Raw genomic sequence first — 26,248 nt, 5'->3', positions numbered from 1 at the left:
CAAACTTGTCCACAACAAAAGACATTTGTCCATTGAAGTCTTCACATCTCTCCTGAAACAATGTGACTGGTCCCGTTTAAAATATCTGCACCTTGACTCAGCTGTTCAGTATATTTCAATGACAAATTCCTCAATACCCTTAACAATCTAGCTCCCCTTAAAAGACCCATTCTAACTCCAAACACATACCACGGCTTACCAATAACACCAAGCAGCTCCTCAAACAGAGCGACAGAGCCTGATCGCTATACCACAAGGCCAAAAATCAAGACTCCATTCTTCTCTACCATCAATTATGCAACCTTGCCAAGAAACAAATCAGGCACAACAAAAAGCTATACTATACAGCAATGCAACAAAAACACCAAAACATTCCCCAGAAATTTTGGGGAGCCATCAAACATGTACTAAAGCATGGACAGATCACAACCCCAGCTCCAACCACAACAAATTCCACAGATAGCATTACCTCATAATTTAATTCACACTTTATCAACTTTATACTCTGCCTAGTAAAAAAACAACAGCAACACTCCCCTATTTATTCCTAATGAATTAGACAGAACCCTCAATTCCTTTTCAGTCAAACCAATTCAAACTAATACCATCAAAAACATTGTTCTAAACTCAAGCCCTCTTCCCTTGCAGCTGAACAACTACTCAATGAATTTCTAAAGCTAGCAGCAGATGCCATCTCCTACACTATACCTCTCCTTACAAACCATTACATTGCTGAGCAGTATATCCCCAGACTCTGGAAAGTGTCTTACATCATCTCTCTTCACAAGGGCGGCTCCTCTACTGAGTTCTCAAACTACAAGCCAATTGCCCTCCTACCTCCCATAGCCAAGTTTCTTGAAAAATGCATACACAGACAAAACCATGACTATCTACTAAGCAATAATCTCCTATAAGCATCTCAACATGGCTTCAGACCTAAACACAGTATAATCACTGCCCTTGTTAGTTTTACAGACTCAGTCAACTAGTTTGGAAATAACAACCAACTTGTCTCATTTATCTTTCTTGATATGTCTAAGGCCTTTGATACAGTATCCCACTAAAAGCTACTAAATGAGCTAGCTTCCTTAAACCTAACCCAGCCAGCCCTCTTCTGTTTTTTTCAGCTACTTAACTGGCCACCAACAGGCAATTAAGTGGCAAAATTAACTCTCCACCCTATTGGTCTCCGTAAGAGTACCCCAAGGCTCATTTCTCAGCCCATTGCTCTGCACCATATTCACCAACAGGCTCAGCACAGCCACCCTGCATGCAACCATTGTTCAATGCGCAGACGACTCTTCCCTCATATGTTCAGCTCCCTCCCTAGCAGAACTCCTACAAACAACCCAACAATCTTTCCAAGACATTGAAAAATACCTCTTAGACTCTCAACTCATACTCAATCCAGATAAAACAAAGCTTATGCTCTTCACTAATAGCAACGTTCCTGATAACTTTCCCCCATTCACCATCTATTCAGCCAATAAATAAAGCTGTCCAGCACACCAAACTCCTTGGAGTCACAATTAACAACAACCTAAAATTTGATAAACACCTCAGTCTAACTATCAAAAAGGTCCACAATAAGCTAGGCTCACTATACAGAGTCAAGCCATACCTAATCAAGGTCACTAGACATTCCATAGCTAGGACTTGTCTAATCTCTTGTCCTTCTATATGCCTCACCAGTATTTACTAATCTCAGAAAATCAGACTTAACACTAGCATAGCAACAATCAGCCGTATTCTTGTACATATACCATACACGTATCTCATAAATATTTATCACCAATATCATGACATTGATCTATTGATCAGTCATTTCTCTATGATGGCACAATCTATTTTATGCTAGTTTATTTGTCAGCTTTCTTTTTTTTCCACTTTATATTACTCGCTCAGTTTTTATTGTTTACGTATAAACTATTTACTACCTATATTTACCAAAGTTATGCATTCTTGATTGTTATTGATTTCTTGTATTGTTTGCAAAGTGTTTTTGTAATGGAGCTTTTATCTCTGGGCCTCCCCTGTAAAAGGGCCACTGGCCCAGTCGAACATCCCTGGTAAGAAAATGTAAAATAAAGTAAAATAAATAAGTCAACTGAGGCAAAAAGGAAGCATAACTGGGATACTGAACTGTATAAAGTAAATGTGGTAACCATGGCACATACAGCAACAATGCCAGAATAACTGTGTGATAACAAAACAGGAACATCAAAAAAAGTGAAAGAACTACTACATCCCAAATGACAAATGAACTGTATGCTTGCTTTATGTGGATGGTTGTGTCTAATACTCCACATGGTATTGTGAAGGTGGATATTGAGTGATATGTACTGTCTCGTGTCTAATACTCCACATGGTATTTTGAAGGTGGATACTATGTGATATGCACTGTCTCGTGTCTAATACTCCACATGGTATTGTGAAGGTGGATATTGAGTGATATGTACTGTCTCATGTCTAATACTCCACATGGTATTGTGAAGGTGGATATTGAGTGATATGTACTGTCTCATGTCTAATGCTCCACATGGTATTGTAAAGGTGGATATTGAGTGATATGTACTGTCTCGTGTCTAATACTCCACATGGTATTTTGAAGGTGGATACTATGTGATATGTACTGTCTCGTGTCTAATACTCCACATGGTATTGTGAAGGTGGATATTGAGTGATATGTACTGTCTCATGTCTAATGCTCCACATGGTATTGTAAAGGTGGATATTCAGTGATATGTACTGTCTCGTGTCTAATACTCCACATGGTATTTTGAAGGTGGATACTATGTGATATGTACTGTCTCGTGTCTAATACTCCACATGGTATTGTGAAGGTGGATATTGAGTGATATGTACTGTTTCGTGTCTAATGCTGCACATGGTATTGTGAAGGTGGATATTGAATGATATGTATGGTCTCATGTCTAATGCTGCACATGGTATTGTGAAGGTGGATACTGAGTGATATGTACTGTCTCATGTCTAATACTTCACATGGTATTGTGAAGGTGGATATTGAGTGATATGTATGTACTGTCTCATGTCTAATGCTCCACATGTTATTGTGAAGGTGGATATTGAGTGATATGTATGTACTGTCTCATGTCTAATACTCCACATGGTATTGTGAAGGTAGATACTGAGTAATATCTGCTGTCTCATGTCAAATACTCCACATGGTATTGTAAAAGTGGCTATTGAGTGATATGTACTGTCTCATGTCTAATACTCCTCATGGTATTGTGAAGGTGGATATTGAGTGATATGTACTGTCTCATGTCTAATACTCCATATGGTATTGTGAAGGTGGATATTGAGTGGTATGTACTGTCTCATGTCTAATACTCCACATGGTATTGTGAAGGTGGATATTGAGTGATATGTACTGTCTCGTATCTAATACTCCACATGGTATTGTGAAGGTGGATACTGAGTGATATATACTGTCTCATGTCTAATACTCCACATGGTATTTTGACGGCGGATATTGAGTGATATGTACTGTTTCATGTCTAATGCTGCACATGGTATTGTGAAGGTGGATATTGAGTGATATGTATGTACTATCTTGTGTCTAATACTCCACATGGTATTGTGAAGGTAGATATTGAGTGATATGTACTGTTTCATGTCAAATACTCCACATGGTATTGTAGACATGACAGGACTCAGGTGGATATTGAGTGAAATGTACTGTCTCATGTCTAATACTGCACATGGTTTTGTGAAGGTGGATATTGAGTGATATGTATGTACTATCTTGTGTCTAATACTCCACATGGTATTGTGAAGGTAGATATTGAGTGATATGTACTGTCTCATGTCAAATACTCCACATGGTATTGTAGACATGACAGGACTCAGGTGGATATTGAGTGATATGTACTGTCTTGTGTCTAATACTCCACATGGTATTGTGAAGGTGGATACTGAGTGATATGTACTGTCTCATGTCTAATGCTGCACATGGTATTTTGAAGGTGGATATTGAGTGATATATACTGTCGCATGTCTAATGCTCCACATGGTATTGTGAAGGAGGACATTGAGTGATATGTACTGTTGTGTGTCTAATTCTCCACATGGTATTGTGACGGTGGATATTGAGTGATATGTACTGTCATGTGTCTAATACTCCACATGGTATTGTGAAGGTGGATATTGAGTGATATGTACTGTCTCATGTTTAATGCTCCACATGGTATTGTGAAAGTGGATATTGAGTGCTATGTACTGTCTCTTGTCTAATGCTCCACATGGTACTGTGAAGGTGGATATTGAGTGATATTTACTGTATCATGTCTAATGCTCCACATGGTACTGTGAAGGTGGATATTGGGTGATATGTACTGTCTCGTGTCTAATACTCCATCCACATGGTACTGTGAAGTTGGATATTGGGTGATATGTACTGTCTCCTGTCTAATGCTCCACATGGTATTGTGAAGGTGGATATTGAGTGATGTGTACTGTCTCGTGTCTAATGGTCCACATGGTATTGTGAAGGTGGATATTGAGTAATATGTACCGTCTTGTGTCTAATACTCCACATGGTACTGTGAAGGTGGATACTGAGTGATATGTACTGTCTCGTGTCTAATACTCCATCCACATGGTACTGTGAAGTTGGATATTGAGTGATATGTATTGTCTCCTGTCTAATGCTCCACATGGTATTGTGAAGGTGGATATTGAGTGATGTGTACTGTCTTGTGTCTAATGGTCCACATGGTATTGTGAAGGTGGATATTGAGTAATATGTACCGTCTCGTGTCTAATACTCCACATGGTATTGTGAAGGTGGATATTGAGTGATATGTATGAACTGTCTCATGTCGAATGCTCCACATGGAATTGTGAAGGTTGATATTGAGTGATGTGTACTGTCTCGTGTCTAATTCTCCACATGGTACTGTGAAGGTGGACATTGAGTGTATTATTAAACATGGTGTGACACATGGTAACAGTTATCTAGTGTATTGTTAAACATGGCTTGGCATAAGGAAACAGTTATCCACTGTATTGTTAAACATGACGTGGCATATGGGAACAGTTATCAAGTGTATTGTTAAACATGGCATGGCATAAGGAAACAGTTATCCATCGTATTGTTTCTTCATGGCATGGCAAAAGGAAATAGTTATCCAGTGTATTATTAAAGATGGCATGGCATAAGGAAACAGTTATCCATCGTATTGTTAAACATGGCGTGGCATATGGGAACAGTTATCTAGTGCACTGGCAAACATGGCATGGGATAAGAAAATAGTTATCCAGTATATTGTTAAGCATAACATGGCATAAGGAAACTGTTAACCCACTGAATTGTTAAACATAGTGTAGCACAAGGAATCAAGTTATCCACTATATTGTTAAACATGGCACGGCACACAGAAACAGTACTAGGAAGCACAGCTGGGTAGGTAACTTACCAGAATAGCTTGAGTGCAATGAATGTGATACTCTCTTACAGGCTGAGTTGGACATTGTATGCTTCTATTCTCATGTAGGCAAATATTGGCTCATCCTTGTAGAAAAGGGGCATCTACAGCTCTTTCTTGTCCCACCAGAGGACTGAAGTAAAGATGTCCCTGAAAAGGATGTCTGCTGCAATCTCAGTGCCCTACCATGGCTACTACCTCAAAGAAGTATTATTGATCTACCAAGTAGTATAGCCTAAGAGGGGTGGGTCTGAAAAATGAAAATAGAAAAGCTGGAATTGAGGGAGAAAGCTTCAGAAATACCCCCACCCTGGCCTGCAGCCATACCCTTAATAAGAGAGAATTGCAACAGTGAGTATACAAACGTTTATAATTATTGTAAGTTACATACACAACAGTACTATGCTCTGTGTGCTTCTCTGTTGCAGTCATAATATAATGGAAGATTTCCCTAAGATGAGTTTTTACATATGGGAGGTTGGTTGTTAGGCAGTGGGAGACTAGTAAATGCTGCCAAGTATGTCTGAAGCAAACCCAAATTTAGTTTGCAGTGCTTTAAGCAAGTGTGGACTAAAGACTCGGTGGCTGCATCTAGTGTGCCCTACATGCTTACCTTTGGTTTACTATCAAAAAAATAAAATCACCTTACTATCCATAAGAAGGTCGAAGGTGAACGTGAAAAAGGCAAAACTGTGAACACAAATCCTGTCGACTCCGAAACGTCAACACGTAGCTTGTGTTCGCAGTTTTGAGCATCAGTGTTTTGAATTGGATCCCAGTACATTGGGGATCTGGTAAATTACCCTTTTCCTCACTGTAGTGCGATCTTGGAGGTAGAATATATAATTAGCATCGGGTGTAGCTTACCCCCTTGCAAAACAGTAGATTTATGCTTGCATTTCAAATGGTGTATTTTCCGGATGATGAGCGGTCCAGTAACTATAGACATTCTGAGCAGTCGGCTTGATGGTTCCATTGTTTTGGTTCAGCGATGTGAACAGTCGGGGATGGGCCTTTGGTATGTTGATAGTAAACCTTTATCTCCAATCTAAAGCTAAGGAATCTTATCACGCTCCAATGACCTGATGTTAGGTATTCATAGTAGTTCACAGTCTTTACATTTTGGGGAGCAGTTTGTGTTGTATTATACAGTTTTATTGTAAACTCTGATAAGTTTCTGTCTCTGTGACCTATATTACACCAGTTCTAGTAGCAAACAGTTGAGTGCCTGAGTGGCAAATTCACTCGAATGCATGGAACAAACCTGGGCTCAACATCAGCTGGACCATTAAAAGTAGTCTGGAATTATGGGAACTTAACCACAGGCTGTACTACTAACTCAAATCCCTGGATACTGATGTCTCAAAGACTAGGAGCAGTTTCATAGTTCATAGTTCATAGTTCATAGTTTAGTACTAAGCTAACTGCCCTTGCGTGCCATTTTAAGCCTAGCCAATTATCCGTTGTGAGACTCAACCCCTGCATTTTGTGTTTGTAAGGCAAACACCTTAGCCATTAAGCCACACTCCCAACCCTCCCAGAACAGTCCCCACTATTGTTTTACATAAGATTCCTTTTGGAGTTTTTCCTCTACTAATTAGTAAACTATATACTAAGCCTGGCGGAATAAGTCATGTACTGTGAAATTTTTGGCACTGTAAGTTTTTACCAAAGGATCTGGGAGTTTCAGTTGAGAATGAGAGGAAGTAACATCCTCCTACATTTAAAGGACTAGCTAAAAGACCCCCCCCCCCACCTGAAGGCTACAGTAATGGCTATCCCACACATACAACATGCTCTGATCAGATCAGACAAAATCTTGCCAGGGTAATTGTGGCAGAAATCAATATAATGAACCAACTACTTTGAAATAGTTGTTTAGAGTCAGGCAACCATTACAACCCTGCAGCAGAGGAGAGGAACAGCTTGCCAGTTTTCCTAACCTCCTTGGTTTTAGTAAAATCTAGGTTGCCTGTGTACAGTCAAAGAATATGAAACTATTTCTGCCCAGTTTTGAGAATCTAGAAGAAATGACAAGTAGCCGATTGGCCTGGTACAATGAAACATCTATCAATATCTTTGGTATGAATGAGTGATTGGTTTGTAAGGTTACTCTATTCTTGTAAAACTGTAAAAGCAGTTTGTTACACATAACTGTTTGGAGTTCTGAGATTCTTCTGGCTGATGTAATGGCTGCTAACAGGGACCATCTTCCAAGTCAGAAATTTCAAATGAATAGTAGCTTTAGGCTGAAGGGGTGGCAAAGTGACCTTCTCTAGGAAAACATTTTTAGTCCCAAGCTGGAATGATGGCATGACTTTTTTTTTTGAGGCCACAGGCAGTCCGAAAAGGCTAGCAAGTGGATTTTGAAAAAAAAACTGTATGCCTGAGTGGAAGAATGTACCTTAGACAGATACTGCAAAACTAGGGCTCAGACAGATACTGCAAAACCAAGGGCACATCCGAGAGTGTTTGATCCTGGTTCCTCCTTTTACTCCAGGGGTGAAATCTTTTCCACTTGGTTAAGTAAGACTTCCTAGTATTAAGACTTTTAGATTATATCATGATTTTAAGCATACCCTTAGAGTGAAGTTGCTGAAAGGGTAGCAAAGTCAAATCTTTCATGCTGTTGATTGAGTGTGGTCACATTTGGGTGTATTAAGGACCCCATGAACTGCATCAGGAGGCCTACCTGTTGCACCAACATCATTATTTTTTATTTATTTATTTTATTTAACATTTGTTAATTGGGAAAGTCTGACTTGGAATGAAGCCAATTTTCAGTGGAGGCCTAGGGAGAAACGCTCCAGATGCATGTCTTTGTAACGTGGGAAGAAACCGGAGCACCTGGAGGAAACCCACACAAACACAGGGAGGACATGCAGACTCCACACAGAAGGAACACCAGCCGAGAATTGAACCAGAGAACCTCTTGCTGTGAGGCGACAATGCTACCACTGCACCTCACTACCGTTGCACCACTCTTGCCATCTCTAGGAGTAGACAGAACCAGTGTTTTTTTTTCAAGAAAGGGGTAAAAGGTAAAATTTATGGTTGCTCTTCCCTTATATTTTGCACTACCTTGGGGAACAGAGCTCGTGATAGGAAGTACAAATAAATAGACCTGCCCAGTTCAGGGAGGAAGTGTCTGCTACCCAAGACTGTCTATATGGAGCTGTAAAGCAGAACACCTGTAGTTGTCTTTTCTCTGGAGAAACAGAAGGTGCATTTCTGGTATCCCTCACCTGACCATTAAATCCAGGAAAGCATCCTTGTGCAATATCTCCTTAAGGTGATCTGCTGATGTTCTTCTTGCCTCCCTGCCAACCTGTTCTACTGGGTATGGGTGTAGGTTGCTCTCAGGAATATCCTCTACTCCCATGCCTGCATAGACAAACTTCAGAGCCAGTAGAAGTGTGTTTCCACCTGTTTGTTTGTGTACCACATAACTGTACTGTACTGCTATCTCTGGACACACTGAGGACCTCTAGCTTCCATAAAGTCTTAAAGACCCTGAGTGCCAGAATGATAGGAACCATTTTCTTTATGTTTATGTTTCTTTTCTTGTCGGGGGGGAGGGGGGTCCAGGAGCACTGCACTCCTAGATACTGTGTATGTACCTCCCAAGTTGTGCCTGAGACATCTAAGTTTAGGGTCTGATTTGCAGCAGGATGTCTGGAAGGCATCCACTCATTCTTGCTTACTTGTTGTATCTACCATTCTACCTCTTTTTGATACAAGGCATGATAGGGATGAGACATTCCAGCACATGGGTGTGCTGCTCTCAAGTGTTTCACAGGAGCCATTGAAAATTCTGTATATGGAATTGTGCAAGTGGCACCATTTGGATGGTGGAGACCATAAACCCCAGAATCCTTATGAATTCCCAGGCAGTCAGCTTTGTCCTTAGGGCCATTTCCTAGAAGAAGGTAGTGAGGAACTTCACCTTCTTCTAGGGCAGAAATACCCTGAATACTGTTGTACCCAGATGGGTCCCTACAAAAACATCTGATCTGTACTGGGTCAAATTTTGATTTGGAAATGTTTGGAGTGTCTCCGTTTGTAGAGGCAATCTAAGGTTAAGATCAGGGACCTCTGTACCTCCTTTTGTGGCATATTTTGGATGATTCAGTCTTCCAGATGTGTATAAATGTGAATGCCCTTGATTCTGCAATGAGAAATTACTGGAACCCTGCATTTTGTAAAGATCACATGTGTAGTAGCCAAATAAAATTTCAAGAAGGTAAACTGGTAGTGTTGACCTCTGATACAAACAAACCTTAGATGGCAATGGTGATTCTTTTTGAAGGGAACATGAAGGTATGGGTCACTGAGATCCAGGCTTACTATCCAGGTGGCTGCTATACAGGTGTATGAAAGCACTTTCTGCAAGTGCAAATACTGAGAAGTAATTTCAATGAAAATCACTTCTAGTAATAGTGGAAAATTTGTATTTTTTCCCTATGGTAGTGCAACCGTGTACTTGCTATACATATATGTTTTGTTTGTGTTTGTATGTGACAGGTTTCTCCTTATATGTCTGGTGTGGGAGGGTTGTCTCCTACAAAAATATACTTTTGAGGTTCAGTGAAAGTAGTCTTTAGTGATTCAGGTTTGCAGTATTGTCACTCACTGAAATTTTCTTCATTGAATCAACATGACTCCATCCAGGCCTTGGGGGGACTAAAAGGGGCAAGAGGTCTTGCAAGATCAATATCTTGAACTTTGGGAATCAAAGGAATCTGCTTAATAATGACAAGTCCAAAATGGATCTTGGGTGCTCACTTGCTTGAAACCAGGACTGGTCTTTAACCTGGTTCTTTGGTCCCTATGAACACTTATTTAGCCCTCTGGACCAAAATTTCAAGATTGTGGGGTTCAATCAAACGTTCTTGGCCATTTGGATCAGAAGGCATGTTTTGCATTTTGGCTGGGACTAAAACTTAATTTTGCCGCCTTTTAACACAGTTTTCAAAACTCATTTTTCCATTGTTCTGTCCCCGTTTTTTTTTTGTTTGCTATACAGAACAAACAAAAATCGCTACTCCTTGTAGCAGAATCACCCTAGCTAACTTTTATCTTTACCCTCTCTTCTATATTCCCTATGGCTCACCTGTTTTGACTAACATCCAGATCTCCCTTAAATCACATCTGGAGCAATGTTATAATAAGATAGCTAGATCTGCAGCTAACCTGCCACAAAGAGCTCACCACTGCTTTGTATTACTTGTGAACAACTGGTTAGAATGTCCACATCATCTAGGCCATATGTAACTTATTCTAACCTATACAATGCTATATACCCCCCTCTATCTTTCCCTCTGTCTATACTCATACTGCATAGTCACACTATGGAACTCTATCCCAAACTCAACCAGAACTATATCAAGCCTCCATGTATTAAAGTTCTTTCTCAAAGAATTTCTCACTAACTCATGGCTATGCCCATGCACTTTTCCAGTATGATCTACATTAAGAAATACTTTACATTTTTACTAACCTTTCTTCTTAATATCTGTCTATATCTTTTCAACACCTCTCCCCTTTCTTGGGAGGGGACCTGCGTCATCTTTTTTTATTTTACCTAGCATGGTAGATTATGCTTTTACTACTGTTGTATATACTGATTCTTATTTAATTGTATTTTTTTTATTTTATTATTACACCACTGGTGTCTTTTCATGCTTTATCGTATCATATGTCTCCCACTGTCAAATTGTATATATACATGCTTTTAATTACTTCTATACTACTGTTTTATTTGATGGTATTTAACTCTCTGGAGCTCCTTTCCCTGGGTCTCTGCTGAAAATGGGTATTTATTACCCAGTTGGACTTCCTCAGTGAAAAAAAAGTAAATCAATCAATCAATCAATCAATAAATAAAAAATAATAGAGCCAAAAGGAAACTAGATGTAAGCACAGCTGTTCTGGAGGGTGGGGGTGGGGTTGAGATCTGTGGATTCTCCAGGCTTCCATTTTTCTTCTTACTGACATCTTTTCTTCTTCTTTTTTTCTTTAAGTGAGTTCTCTTTGCCTTGCCTTGGTAATAGGCCCTTTTGTTAGTAGGATAATTTCAGATATACTTGGAGACTGTGCAGTGAAATGTGCTTCACTGACTTCCTGGCTTTCCCCTTCTTCTTCAGTTTCTTAAACACAACTAATGTTGAGGACTCAAAGAAATGACCCTTGTTAAGTGGGGCATCAAGGAACTGTGCCTTGATAGCCACCATCGTTGACTAAGAGCTCAGCCAAGTAATGCCTCCTCGTAATAACCGCTGTAGCAGCAGCTAGTGATGCTGCAGCCACTGCGCCACACCCATATTTTATGGCATGGCTACCCATCTGCAAAGCAATTTAGGTCTGACCAAAGAATGTAGCCTTCAGGATGTCATCTTTAACTGCACTACAATATTCCATTAGTTGTTAATATCAATCTGAAACCTCATAGGTTCAAGAAGTTTATTAGGCTAATGACCCTAGAGCCCTTACAAGCCCAGCCATATTTATCCCGGGTTGCCCCAATTGTTGGTGTTTAGGTGAGTGAAATTTGCAGAGGTAAGGATCTATGGTATTTAATGACTGTCACTGTCCAGGGGGGACATGGGCACCACCCCAGGAGTGAATTTGCAGTCACCCATCCATGATCTAGGTTGCATTTGAAGAGGGTTAGGAAGAGGCTCTGTTTCACTTGAACTGGAATCTTGTTCCAGAGAAGTGACCGTCTGTGGGAGATATATATATATATATATATATATATATATATATATATATACTGGAGTGAGGAACCCTTGTGCAGTTTGATTTATGAATGTGTAGCATTTCTATCAGGGCGGGGTCAGAGACTGCCCTGTAAGCCAGGCACAGGTCACTCCTTAGCAACCTGTAGGAGACAGAATGCAGTGATAGGGCTTTCAATCTTTATGTGTAAGACTTGTTTTGTGTACCCTGTAATTTCCTGGTAATAAATCTCTGTGGTTTCTCCAACTGTTACAGGTGTCTGGTGAGGTGCATGCAAAAGGGAGCATTGTACTCAATTACTGGTCTGATGAGGGCTGAGTATAATGGAATTATAACATCCTTAGATCTAGATGCAATGCCTTTACTTATAGAATGTGCAGTACAGAAGGATTTCCTTACTGCTGTGGATATGTGGTGGTCAAAGTTCAGACTGCTGTCAACCTGAGTATCCAACTTATGTACCACTGGGTCTACACTTAGGGGGGCTTCTGTCGATAATGTAATTAGCAGGGATGACATCTTTTCCATAGGGAATAGTAATGCATTTTTTTTGCATTTAGCTTTAATCTGTGGCTTTGGCACCAATCAGTTGCCTGTGTTAACCCTGTCTGCAGTGATTTAACATCACTGGAAGACTTAATGATTGCTCCCAATGTGCAATTGTCAGTGAACTTGGTCACCATAGGCTGTCCAAGTTTGCCTGGACTTCTGAGAAATAAATTCCAAACAGCGCAGAACCCTGTAGTTTGCCACTGGTGACTGGTCTTTTTCTAGAGGTGAAGTCACCCACTTTGACAGTGTGTGTCCTGTCGGTGAGCCAGTTGGCCACCCATATGATAATGGAGGGGTTAATTCCCAATTGAGAGAGTTTCTCTATAATTCTTGAGTGAGGGATTATGTCAAATGCCTTGGCAAGGTCAAGATAAGTGGTATGCACTGTCTTACCCTCATCCAGGGGGTTGGTGACTTTCTTGAAGAAATCAACCATGTATGACAGGCATGATCTACCTTTAACAAATACGAACTGGGTTGGGTTCAGAGTTTGGAGATTACCTATGTCCTTGTTAATAAGGTCCATAGTGATTCTTTCCATGGTCTTGCAGATGAGGCTAGTCAAGCTTATGGGCCTATAATCCCAGGCTCAGTTGATGGTCCTCGTTTGAGCAGAGGGATTACTGTTGTTGTCCTCTATTCTTCAGAAACATAGCCAGTTCGCAGGCTGTGGTTAAACATGTATCCAAGTGGGTCTGCTAGCCCATGTTGTAAGTTGTTTAAAAGGCAATCTGGGATGTTGTCTGGTCCCATTGATGCCATGTTTTTGGCCTTGGAGAGCACCAAGATGACCTGCTCTCTTGAGATAATAGACTGACGAATGGTGGCAGGTGTACTTTGGGGGATGACTGGAGGGGAGTGGTGTGATGTTTCCTCCAAATATGTCAGCTAGCAGGTTGGCTGTTAACTCCAGTTGAGTATGGGTGGTGCCATTCACAACCAGTTTATTGCACAGATGGGGGTGCAATGCTCTCCCATGTTAGTAAGTATTATGTCCAGGACATATAAGCCTCTTTTGGGTGTGCTGATTAGCTGTTATAGAGCATTTGCACTGACATAGTCTAAGAACACTGAGCCAGCATATTTGTGGTTGTGTATGTTTCCCAGTTGATGGTAGTATACTTAAAATCACCCATGAATAAGGTGTTGGGCCGTATGGCAAGTGACTTCAGTAAGTCCAGGTATACGGTATGCTTTTCCTATTTCATGATGGGAGACCCGGAATGAGCTATGATGTGGTGGGGGCTTTGCCTATAGTTAATTTGACATGAAGTAGCTCAACAGTCAAACTGTTTGACCCATCTCAAACTGTAGTTATCCTTAATGAAGATGAGTACACCTCCTCCTTTGGTTCTTTCACACTCAGTTTGTGGTCTGAATGTATGGAGGCCATTGTAGCCCTGCACAGCTGGTGAGCTTTCCATGTCTTTGAACCATGTCTCAGTGACTGCGTAGACGTTAGCATCTTCCAAAGTGAGGAGTGCTTCCAGGGAGTGCAGTTTCTTGTTTAGACTCCTAGCATTAAGCAGCAGTATCTGGAGTTTATCTAGAGAAGAGTTTGTTATGTTGGGAGGTTGGTTAATTTGACACTGCCTAAAAAATGCACAATAAGGGTGGCTAATGCCTTTGTCAGTATCTGAAAGGCTAGAAGAGACAGATGCAGACCATCTCAGACAAAGTAGGGTGGCCTATTAACCTGTCTTCCCAGGCTGACAGATATTGGATCCCCTTGGACTGACACCAGAAGTTAAGCCAACTGTTAAAGTCAATCATTTTTTGCTTGTATTATGGTATCATTTTGGAGAAGGTAGAATGCTGTTAAGGCTAGGCTTATACCTGCCTGTGACACATAATCTAAGAGCTCAGTCATGTCTCCTTTCATATAGTTCAGTGTAGTAAGTCTTAATTCATTCACATCTACACGGACTATGACAGAGTCATACCAATACTTGTGGTTGAGTGACTTGAGTGCTTGAGTGACTTGATGGAACCTGGCACCTGACAGGCAGCTAATCATAACACACTCTTTTTCCAGCACGGTGAGGGGAACATCTGTGTGTCTCACAATGGAATCACCTATGACCAGTACATTAGGTTTTACGGTGTTACAACTTATGGGCTTATTTTTTGAGACATTCACATGTGTGTTTTTATGTATTGTGGTTGTTTTTGGCATTATGTGTGCAAGTGTTTTTTGATTGGAAGGCCTCTGATCTTTTGATTAGTTACTATGTGTTGTGGCTGTTTTTGGCATTGTTGTGTGTGTAAGCATTTTTTGTTTGTGAAGCCTCTGATCTTTTGGTCATTTACTAGTGAGTAACTCTGCATATGTGGGTTTATGTTTTGTGTCCTTATTTAGTACGGGAAGTGTGTGTGTGCTGACAACCTGTTTTGGTATTTAATTTGTCCTTATGTGAGAGTCTTGTCTCCAATGTCATAGTGTAACCACACCTCTCACATAAAGTATTTGTTTGTTTCAGGAGTAAGTGGTTGTCAGTATACATGAGAGAACTGCTGCATTGCCTCAGGATGTCCATGTTTATCAGGCTGGCCAGAGAAATGGTGGAAATTTGCCCATCCATGATAGCAGGCTCTTACTGTATGTTTTATTAGGGATGGAATGGGTTAATTTGATAGGACTGTGCTGGTAGCACCGAGACTACAAGAGGGACCTATACTTTGTGTAGGCTAAGGTTGATCAATATTGCAACGCTGCTCAGTGTGCAACTGAGTTGCTCTTACAGCAGCAGAAAAGCTTGGAAGGGTTTCACTGACATCTGTTTAGGGAAAAACTAAGCTTCTAGGCTTTTGCATCTATACAGGGTACTGGTAACTGCTGCTGCTGCATGAAGAGCAGCATTGCACAAAAGTGATGCCTAAATAGGAGCAAAGAAAAACAAGTTTTAAGCTAACTACCAATCAGGAAAGCACACAGTAAGCCCTCCACCAGCAATCCCCAACTCAGACAGATTAGATCTGCACACTTCTGAAACAAGGGTGCAGAAAAACACCTTAATGTAGAATAGCTGGTTTGAAGCCCAAGTGTAACAAGGCCACATAATCTACATACAACAACCCTTAAACTAACAGATACAATGTAATACAGTGCAATTAGCTACTTAAAGCAACATCAGAGAGTACAGTTTTTTTTAAACTGCTAAAGTACAGTCGCAGCATATAAGAGGAGTGCAAAAATATTTAGAGCCCTTTTGCATGCTTCGCTGCTCAGCTGGACCTGGTAAACATCTACTGCCACTAGATGAATAATCCCAGTCCTCCTAATGTAAAAGCACAGTAAAGGCATATCCAGAGTGAAATGCTACCACAAGCAAACTTAAAAGATATGAAATGCTACCACAAACAAACTTAAAGATACGGATACATCAGTGTACTTTTAATTGCTTATAAAAGTATGACTATTCAATAAAAGTACTTCACTTTGCATGAATGAGCCATGAGCCACTCAGATGTATAGAATTTGTAAATGCACTAAAAACAAGATAAGCTGATTAATAAGTCCTCCAGCCAATAAAACTACATGCAAAAATCTCAAGTGTTTCCCCAACCTAAACAGACCAGGCTACCTCCCAGTGCACTAGATGGAAAATCCACTGACCTCTTTATGTAAAAACAAGTGCATGCTAGAGTGTAAAAATACACTACCTTACCCAACAGCTAGCTAGATAATGAATTCACAGCATGTAAATCAGTGGAACAGACAATGAGAGGCATAATGCACTTTTTCAATATAAGCACAAGGAAAGGCAAATAATGTAATTCCAGTGTAGAAAGGGAGGAGCTTATTAAGCTCAATTTATATTGGGGTGGGCAGCTTAAAATCAGCAGGCTTAAAAAGCAGATCAATGAAGGGGAGGACAGGTGTGAAAACTAGCAGGGAATAACCAGCTGTGCTTTTAGATTATGCAGGCTTGAAATCTTTTCAGAAAAAGACAAAGGCCCAGAAATTCACAGTGCATTTAAGTATCACTCAAGAAGCAATTTAACCAATGAAAAAAACATGTGAAATGTGCAGCTTAGAAGTGTCTGTCTCACACATAGAACAAAAAACTCCAGGCTAAGAAGATTTCTTAAATCAGAAAACAAAGTGGAGCAGGCAAAACAGAAAGCAGCTCTATAACACACAGACAAAAAATATATAAGTTTACTTTCCTCACCCAGCAGGGAATTAGCAGCAGTGCATTAGTTTATGCAGCCTTGAAATCTTTTCAGTAAAATACAAGGCCCAGAAATTCACTGTGTATTTAAGTATCACTAAAGAAACAATTTAACCAATGACAAATGCATGTAGATCTGAGAGTTCACGGCTCTGAAGACCATGGTTCTGCTGTGTAAATGTTGCTGACAAACTGGTTCAGTAGTTTGTTTTAAGGTCATTGAGAAGAGTATCATGCCCTGGGGTCAGCTTAACTTCTGGTTGCTTCCAGGAAGACTGTATTTGGACATCTATCTGGTCTCTTAATGGCCCTTTAAATTATAAAAAAATGGTCAGGCCTCTTTGGAGCAGTCATTTTGAGGACTGGCTGTGATTATACTGCTCCAAAATCATCAAGCAGAGCTTCTTAGATTGGAGGAATAATCATGGGCTTAGGAGGCTCAAGCCTCATGAGATCCATGTACCTCTTATGGGCAGGGTAGCCTCCAATGACTGCCTTTTGAATTGCTGCTTCATCATAGACAGAGTATCCTCATATGATATGCCCTCTAAGTGATACCCAGAAGTAATTGTCTCCATCATCTTTTTCATAACTAAGGGAGGAGGAAGGCTGCAATTTACACTCCAGTTCCTCCTCTTCTTCAGAATTTGAAGAGTCAGACTCCCCCCATTGAAAAAGTTCTCTTTTGTCTTTAAGGAAAGGACATCTAATACAGAAGGAGGCTGAATTGAAAGAGTAGGATACACCTGCCAGATGGTAGCTCTTGTGATATAGCAAACATCCTTGGCTTATATGACTGGTTCTTTTAGGGTCAATGGCTGAACCTTTAGGTGACACCCCTAAGCTCTGATTTATGGATGTAGATATCCTATTTATCATAGTAGGGATACTGCCCTCCACTTCCATGGTTACTAGAGTACATTGCAAACTATACACCTGGGGATCAGCACCCATTTTGGATGATGTTAATATGACTTTCATCTAAGAGAATACTTACTTGTCTGAGGGTGTGGAGGCCTCCTAAGCCACAATTCTAGCAACCCCAATACTAGTAGACATTGAGGCCAGGAGCACCTCCATGTATGTGTTGCCCTTGGACCTAGGGAAACACGAGGAGCTTGCCTGCTCTGGAGTTTCATCTACCTTGCTTTTTTGGCTCACTTCTCTCTCTAAGAGCTTCAATATTTTAGATGGGATATCTGTGCTACCCTGAAGCTGTGATTCAGCAAACACAATTGGGGGCTAATTCATTTTTTTCTGAATAGTTATATAGTCTTATGGCTGTAGCCCTAACAACATGATGATTAGGGATGCTGCAATCTGGACATAAACAGTACAAATATTGGCATGGAAGTCCCTGTGTAGAATCTGCCTTTAAATACACGTGTACCCATTTAACTTCTGTAGACATGGCATACAACAGGGGAGGCCAAATATCTATTTGTATCATTTGTTTTGTGAGGTCTGTTTGGCAATGATACAAAGTAGAGAAAAAAATTTCCTTTGTCTGACTTTAAGGCCTATGCTGATGCCATACTGATGAATCCTCTTCATGTACAGCATGCACTTATACTCAAAACAAGTAAGAACTGAATATGGTGCAGACAGATACCTATATACCAGCATTTGATGGAAAACAGCATCCACCCTGCATCAGGGAAAATATGCTCAGCTCTGAGAGCTGGACTAGATGATGGATTTGTTCAGCATCAGACTTCTCCATACATTATGACTGCAACAGTGAAACACACAAAGAACCTCAAGCATAAGGTTGGTAATGGATTTTATAAATTAACAGGATAGATTAGTACAAATGATGTATTAGGTCAACAAGTATGTCTGGCCCTGAAGGAAAGAAGACCCTATTGCCCAGGAATAAGCTTGCACTTCTGCTATATATTATTACAACAGCCATACAAGGAATCTGAGAACTAAGCAATGGTGGAGTTATTTAAGGTAGCAGCAGCAGCTGTATGTTTAGAGCTATGAAATGATTGTGGGGGTAGAAGGGATATGTTTGTCTGTGTAAGAGTTTTCCTCAAGGTCAGCAACTTTTGCTGTATATGCACAACTGCACCAATCCATGTGGGCACAATGGTGTACAACTCATGATGTATATAAATCTGTATACCCTCTGCATGTGCACAGCTTTACACTCATGGTGTACACACAGGTGTTTGATTTTCAATGCACACACATTTCTACAGTTATTGTCTATACATAGTCTCACCAGTAATAGTAACTACAGAACCACACTATTCAGGGTATACAAACAGCTGCATCACTTGTAGTGTATATACAACTACACATTTTGTGATGTATGCACAGCTGTATCACTCACCACATGTAACTAGCTGCAGTAATCATGGTGCACATAGTGTGGCATTGCTCATTGTGTATACAAAGCTGGACAATGCACTGTGTATGTATAGATGAACCTTTCACAATGTATACAGAGTTGCATCATTCCTGATGTACACACAGGTGTATGACTTTCCATGTTTATACAGCTACACAATTCACAATATATATACAGCTTCACTATTAATGTTATATACAGAGCTACACCACTCATAGTGCACATGCATTTGTTTCACTTGTGGTATAAATACATCTGCAGCACTCCCTGTATGTACAGAACTATACCACTCATGGTGTGCACACAGTGGCATCACTCACTGTGTATACAGAGCTGTACCATACACTGTGTACTCACAGCTATAGCACTCAATGTATATTCAGGTGTACCACTTGCAATGTATACACAGCTGTAGCACTTGCAATGTATGCACAGCAGCATTATTCATGGTGAACACACATCTATACCACTTGCAGTATGCACATATTTGAACTGTTCATGTTTTGTGCACAGCTGCACTAATTACAGTGTATGCACAACCACTCCACTTATTGTGCAAACAAAGGTGAAACACTTATGTATACACAACCACATCACTTGTAGTTTGTATGCAGAAGCATCACTCACAGTGTATATACTAGTGCACTGCTCATGGTGTGCACACAAGTGCACCATGCATGGTGTATGTTAAATTCCACCACTTACTGTGTATACTAAGGTGCATTGCTCACGGCATATACACAGGTACACCACTCATTATGTTCATTCAACTCCACTTCTCATTATATATACAATGCTGCACTGCTCATGGTGTAAACACAGGTGCACCACTCATAGTGTGCATACAAGTACATCAGTCATTGTGTATACAGAGCTGCACTGCTCATGATTTACATGCACATGTGGATCACTCATGAGTGATTTGTATTTAGAATTAAACATTGCATGATGTGGTATAAGGAGGAGCTATATAGGTAAAGAACAGACCAAGGATATTAGGGCCTCTGTTGGGTAGTTTTACAATTTACCCCAGTGTATTGGTCTTAACAAGGTCTATGCAATGCTGAATGTATCCATTTTTAGAAGTGTAAGTGTGGCAGTCAATGCATGGGTAAATGAAGTCCCCTAGCAAGAAGGTATTTAGTTTGATATTTAACCCTACATTTTTATTAAGGTAATTTCCATGATCTTTAATTTCATTACTTATTTCTAGAAAATTAGGGTAGCCATAGGCATGGGAAGTCACATTTCTGCATAGCCAACAAAGGCAGAGAAATCAATTACATATTCATCTAGTCCTGTAATAGCTTACTAATTCAGTTAAAATAAATTATCGTTTCAATAGAAACAGAAAGTTGTACATTATGCGCATCATTTATAGCCACATGCATGCGCACACACACACACACACACACACACACACACACACACACACACACACACACACACACACACACACACTTTCTCTGTTTGCTTGCACATATGCATTGTTTGCTGAAGTTCAAACAAATGCAGAGATTTTACCTTGTGATAAGCTGCTTGTTGTATTCAGAGTCATGCAAGGCAGGTATTACATGACTTTGTCTGTGGGTGTTCACGCTACCTCCTGCAGTGATTTCAGAGGTCTGCTTATGTTCATTTCTGTCAATATACCTGTTGTCTGGTGCCACTGTGTGGGATAACTTGGCACTACTTTGGAAAACATGCTTTGAATTACCCTCATGAAGAACAGCTTGTCCGCTTGTAGCAGCATGTGTTCGTGACTGAGTTGATAGTGGCTGCCTCTTGTGGTCTCTAAAGTAGATCTCTGACTCTGTTTGTGTCAGGGGGATCTTTGAATGGTTCCATTCTGCCTGCACTGCTGCTTGTTTTCGGTCCACAGATGTTTTTGTGGAGTCAGATACATGTGATGGTGAGCTTCCTGTTTCTGTTCTCTCTGTATGGTGTGCATGTCTCCAGTTTTCTCTTGAAAATAGCTTTTCAAACCCATTGCTTGTTGCCCAGTGGGAAGATCCTGTAATCTGCATGTGTTCAGACTGAGGCACACGTTCTAGATTTCCTTCCCACGCAGATGTATGGTCACTGCTTCTGTCGTGTGACTGCTGGTGTCTGCCTATAGCCCCTTCCTGCCGCACAAACTCAGTATGAACAGCAACTCTGCGTTCCTCACCATTTCCAACACTGCTGCTTATACCTTGATGATGAGCTGTCTTACACTCCTTCATGCACTCTTCCTCTGTTTGAAAATTATTCTTGTTACCATGGCAACTTCCATACCAAAAACGATTACAGAGGCTAGCAGAAGGAACAAAATACCAACGTATGATCCAGTCTGAGCAGGGACCATTTGCATCTGGCAACAAGCACATGTCTGGATAGGCTAGAAGCAAAAGAAAGAAAAACAATTAAAGCTCCATTAGTAAGTTAAATAGATAATGGTTGAACCTAGTCCAGAGAACAAAATAAACTGTACATATAGACATTTTTCTTACTGCAGAAATGAAAAAATAAGAAGCACAATTCTTCGCAATGACATAAAAAGAGAAGGTAGAGCTTTTTAATAAAAAGACATTAGGTTCATAGGTAGTTACTAAGCTCGCTGCTCTTCTTGGCCATTTTATGCCTAGCCAATTTCCCAAAGGTGAGAATCAAATCATGTACCTTATTTCTGAGAAGTAAACACCTTAACCATTTTCCAAGACTCTGCCTAGAATATTACAGATTTCTGAAAGGTATAATTGCTGTTATTATTGCTGTCTGTTTAAAATACATATGGCAACATATTCTGTTGATGGTCAGACATCTGATTTTTTTCACCTAATTCTTCTTTGTTATGTGGTATAACCTTGGAACCATTTTTTAAGTCTGATATCGGGGAAAACACATTTAAAGAAGAATTAACTACAACACTTTAAAAAAGAAAAACGGAATATAATTTGCATAGGAAGTATTCAGTTTTTAATGAAGTGTGGAGACACTTCAAACTTCTAGTCAAAGAGGCTAAAGGAAATTTTGAATTACAGTTGTTAAAACAATCACCATGTAAAAAGTTTATAAATATCTTAATTCATTTAATAAAGATAATATAACTCCATATATTAAAGTTGATGGAATAACAATATCGGATCCATCTGTTATTGCAAATGTGTTTAATAAACACTTTATTGACAGTTGTAATAATCAAGTTGATGTTTCTGCTTTTTCCTACACCTGTAGAATGTTCTTGTCCTCTAATTACTATTAATATGATAACTAATGTGTTGAATAAGATTATAAAGACTATTGCACTGGTTTTGTATATCTTTAATATACTTCCAGTTGATGGGATTGTGCCTATAATCTGGAAACTTTTTAAAATGTGTACAATTTGCAAAAATGGGATCAAAGATGAGATTAAAATTATAGGTCTATAGTGTGACATCTGTTGCTGACAAATACTTTAATAAAAGATGCATATTGGAGTTAATAAACAAAACTAATATTAATGGTTCACTTATTAATATTGAACAGCATGGATATGTTAAGGAAGCTCTACTGTAAGCAACCTGATTAGCTTTTACGACCAAATTACAGTTGCACTGGACCGTAGTCTTATTTTTGGTGTTATTTACTTGAACTTAGCCAAGGTCTTTGACTGCCTAGCATTTTCAGTAATTTACAACAGTTTAAAAACATTAAATATTAAAATAGGTAATGGAATAACTAAGTAATAGGAAACAGTGTGTGAAGTTCCAAAACACATTATTGAGTTATTTGTTTGTTCCTTCAGGTTCATAGGTTCATAGGTAGGTTCATAGGGTAGGTACAAGGATATCAGCCCAAGGGCCTAAGTAAGCCTAGCCAACAAGGTTCCCTGGATTATGCCACCCAAGAAAGTTATTTTTCTGTGCCCTGTCGAGCAGAGCCACAGAAGTGATCCCCGGGGTGTATTTCCTATTTCCTATCCACTTATCAAGATTTTTCTTGAAGAGTGCTAATGAGGAACTTTGCTTGACATAGATGGGTAACTTGTTCCAGAGTATGGGAAGTCTCTGGGACAGGAATCTATCCCTCCAGCATGTCCTATTTATTGTGGTGACAAGGTTTAGGTCCTTAGAGCATGTAGCTCGGAGGGATTGGGATTTCTTTAGGTGTAGCATGTCCAACAGCTCTGGGACTGACATAGCTTCATATGTTAGGCAGCGATCACCTTGGAGTAGGCGATACACAATGGAGTAAAGCTGGAGTTTTTTTGAGACGGTCAGTGTAGGGCATCTGTTTGAGGCCAGCAATCCTCTTTGTGAGGTACTTCTGTGGCCTTTCCAGCTGCTGCAGATGTCTTGTGAGGTACATTCCAAAAGGGTCATTGTACTCTATAATGGGTCTAATGAGTGTTGAGTAGAGGGGAACAATGACCTCTTTTTTCCTAGATGAGAACCGTTTTGTGATGAGGTGTGCCATGTAGAAGGATTTCCTGACTACTGTGGCGATGTGATTATCAAAGGAGAGACTACTATCCACCTGGGTCCCCAGGTCTGTTATCACACATTTGGTGTTAAGTAGACTGCTGCCTATGTGGTAGTTCATGGGTACAGAGTTTTTACCAAAGGGGATGACAGTGTACTTTTTGGCATTGAGCTTGAGGCCATGCCTCTGACACCAGGCATCTGTCTCAGTGAAGCCCTTCTGTAGGATGTCCACATCATTTGGGGACTCATCTATGGCTCCTAGTTTGCAGTCATCTGTGAACTTCATTAGCCAAAGGCCTTCTGTGTTAGCCTGTACTTCAGAGAAGTAGATACCAAACAGGAGAGGTCCCAGGATTGAACCCTGTGGTACTCCACTTGTCACTGGTTTAAAGTCAAATTTAGAGTCTGCAACCTTTACAGTGTGGGTTCTGTAAGTGAGCCAACTGGCCACCATCTTGTGATGTAGAGATTTATACCTACTTTAGTGAGTTTAGCTATAATTCCAGAATGGGTGAAGGTGTCGAAAGCCTTGGCGAGGTCAAGATAGGCTGTGTGAACCACCTTTCCCTTGTCTACAGCTTTGGTGACTGCCTCAAAGAAGTCAATCAGGTTCAGGAAGCATGATCTGCCTTTCACAAACCCGACCTGGGTTGAGTACAGAGTTTGGAGGTTACCAATGTCTTTGTTTATGAGTTCCATAATGATACATTCATGGCCTTACAGACCAGGCTTGTCAGGCTAATAGGGCGATAGTTCCTGGGATCAGTGGTGGCTCCCCCTTTGTGGAGTGGGATAACTGTTGTTGTGTGTCATTCTGTGGGCACAAAGCCTGATGTGAGATGATAAAATGAAAAAACTGCAGCAGACCACCACTAAAAAAATAACCGTTTAATAACATGATAAAACAATAAAAACACAAACTGAATATACCATATAAAGATGAGCGCTTTCATGCTCCTGCCCTGCCCTTCATCAGATAAACTTATGTGTTTAATACATTGAACTTAAACCAAATGACAGCCAATCATGATTCAATACTGTACCCATCTATTTTTAAGGGCAGGTCTCATTGGTATGACTTCATTGAGTCCCGGATACCTATGAGCCAAAAGCTCCACTATCCATCTAGCTTCTTCAGTCTCAGTGATATTTTTTATATCACCTCCCCTAATGTTTACTTTAACATTCCATATTACCCTGAAAGTAAAATAATGTCCTTCATTACTAGATATGTGCCTAAATAAAGGATTATGCTCATTCTTTGTCCTTATGGCCGATAGATATTGAAAAATCCTGACTTTGAACATACAATTTGTTTTGCCTACATAATAACATGCAGGCTTGACAGCTAGCTAAATAAGCAATGTTTTTAGTTCTACAATTGGCCTTGGCACCAAAATGATAAATCCTCCCTGTAGTCAGATGTTCAAATTCTGTTTCCTTGTTGATGTATCTACAGACTTTGCAAGATCGACAGGATCTAGTCCCTTCTTTATATATAACCTGTCGTTGATGCCCCTTCCCTCATAACTCAAAATATCCTTTAAATTTTTGTTTCTTCCGAAGCCAAAACTCAATCGTTCACCCACTATCCCCCTCAACTTATCATCTGTAATCAGGATCCCCTAATTGTGGCCTAACCTTATTTAGCTAGCTATCAAGCCTGCACATGTTATTATGTAGGCAAAATGAATTGTATGTTTAAAGTAAGGATTTTACAACATCTATTGGCCATAAGGACAAAGAATGAGCATAATGCCTTATTTAGGCACATATCTAGTAATGAAGGGCACTAATTTACTTTCAGGGTAATATGGAATGTTAAAGTAAACATTAGGGGAGGTGATATAAAAAATATCACTGAGACTGAAGAAGCTAGATGGATAGTGGAGCTTTTGGCTCATAGGTATCCGGGACTCAATGAAGTCATACCAATGAAACCCACCCTTAAAAATCAGCAGGTACAGTACTGAATCGTGATTGGTTGTCACTTGGTTTAAGTTCAATGTATTAAACACATAAGTTTATCTGATGAAGGGCAGGAGCCCGAAAGCGCTCATCTTTATATGGTATATTCAGTTTGTGTTTTTATTGTTTTATCGTGTTATTAAATGGTTATTTTTAGTGATGGTCTGCTGCAGTTTTTTTGTTTTACTGTGGATTGTTGTGCTGAGCAGTTTGACCTTCAGTGAGATCCCTGTACTTTTCTGCTTTGATGTGAGACTAAGATTGAACATGGTGCTTAGGTGGGGAGCCAGTTCATTCTGAAGTTCATGTAAAATGCAGCCTGGGATGTTGTCCGGTCTCATGGATGCTGTGTTTTTGGCTCTAGAGAGTGCAACTTTTACCTGAGTAGTTGTGATTACAGGGACTCTGCATTCTTCCTGTATAGATATGTGCCATTTAGGGCGTGAGAGGGGGTAAAGTTAGCACTGAACCTATCCGCCAGGACGTTGGCAATATCAGTTGGTTCTGTAATTTGCATGCCATTGTGCTGTAACTCAGAGCAGATCTGGGTGTTGC

At 40.1% G+C, this 26,248-nt stretch overlaps 1 protein-coding gene across 2 annotated transcripts in view; it reads right to left on the bottom strand.

Annotated features, from left to right (window-relative positions):
• The window catches only part of PAPLN (papilin, proteoglycan like sulfated glycoprotein), a 1,077,292-nt gene that overhangs the window by 132,731 nt on the left and 918,313 nt on the right, over nucleotides 1-26,248 (bottom strand). For both annotated transcript variants that reach the window (XM_044074058.1, XM_044074059.1), the window contains one exon: nucleotides 20,802-21,657. In XM_044074058.1, the coding sequence (XP_043929993.1) occupies nucleotides 20,802-21,657 (856 nt within the window). The remainder of the gene's footprint in view (nucleotides 1-20,801; nucleotides 21,658-26,248) is intronic.

This window comes from Protopterus annectens, chromosome 6.part0 (assembly GCF_019279795.1).
Source record: "Protopterus annectens isolate FY-2018-M chromosome 6.part0, PAN1.0, whole genome shotgun sequence".
Lineage (NCBI taxonomy): Eukaryota > Metazoa > Chordata > Ceratodontiformes > Protopteridae > Protopterus > Protopterus annectens.
Note: the sequence above shows the minus strand (reverse complement) of the source record. Positions and strands in the feature narration are given on the sequence as shown.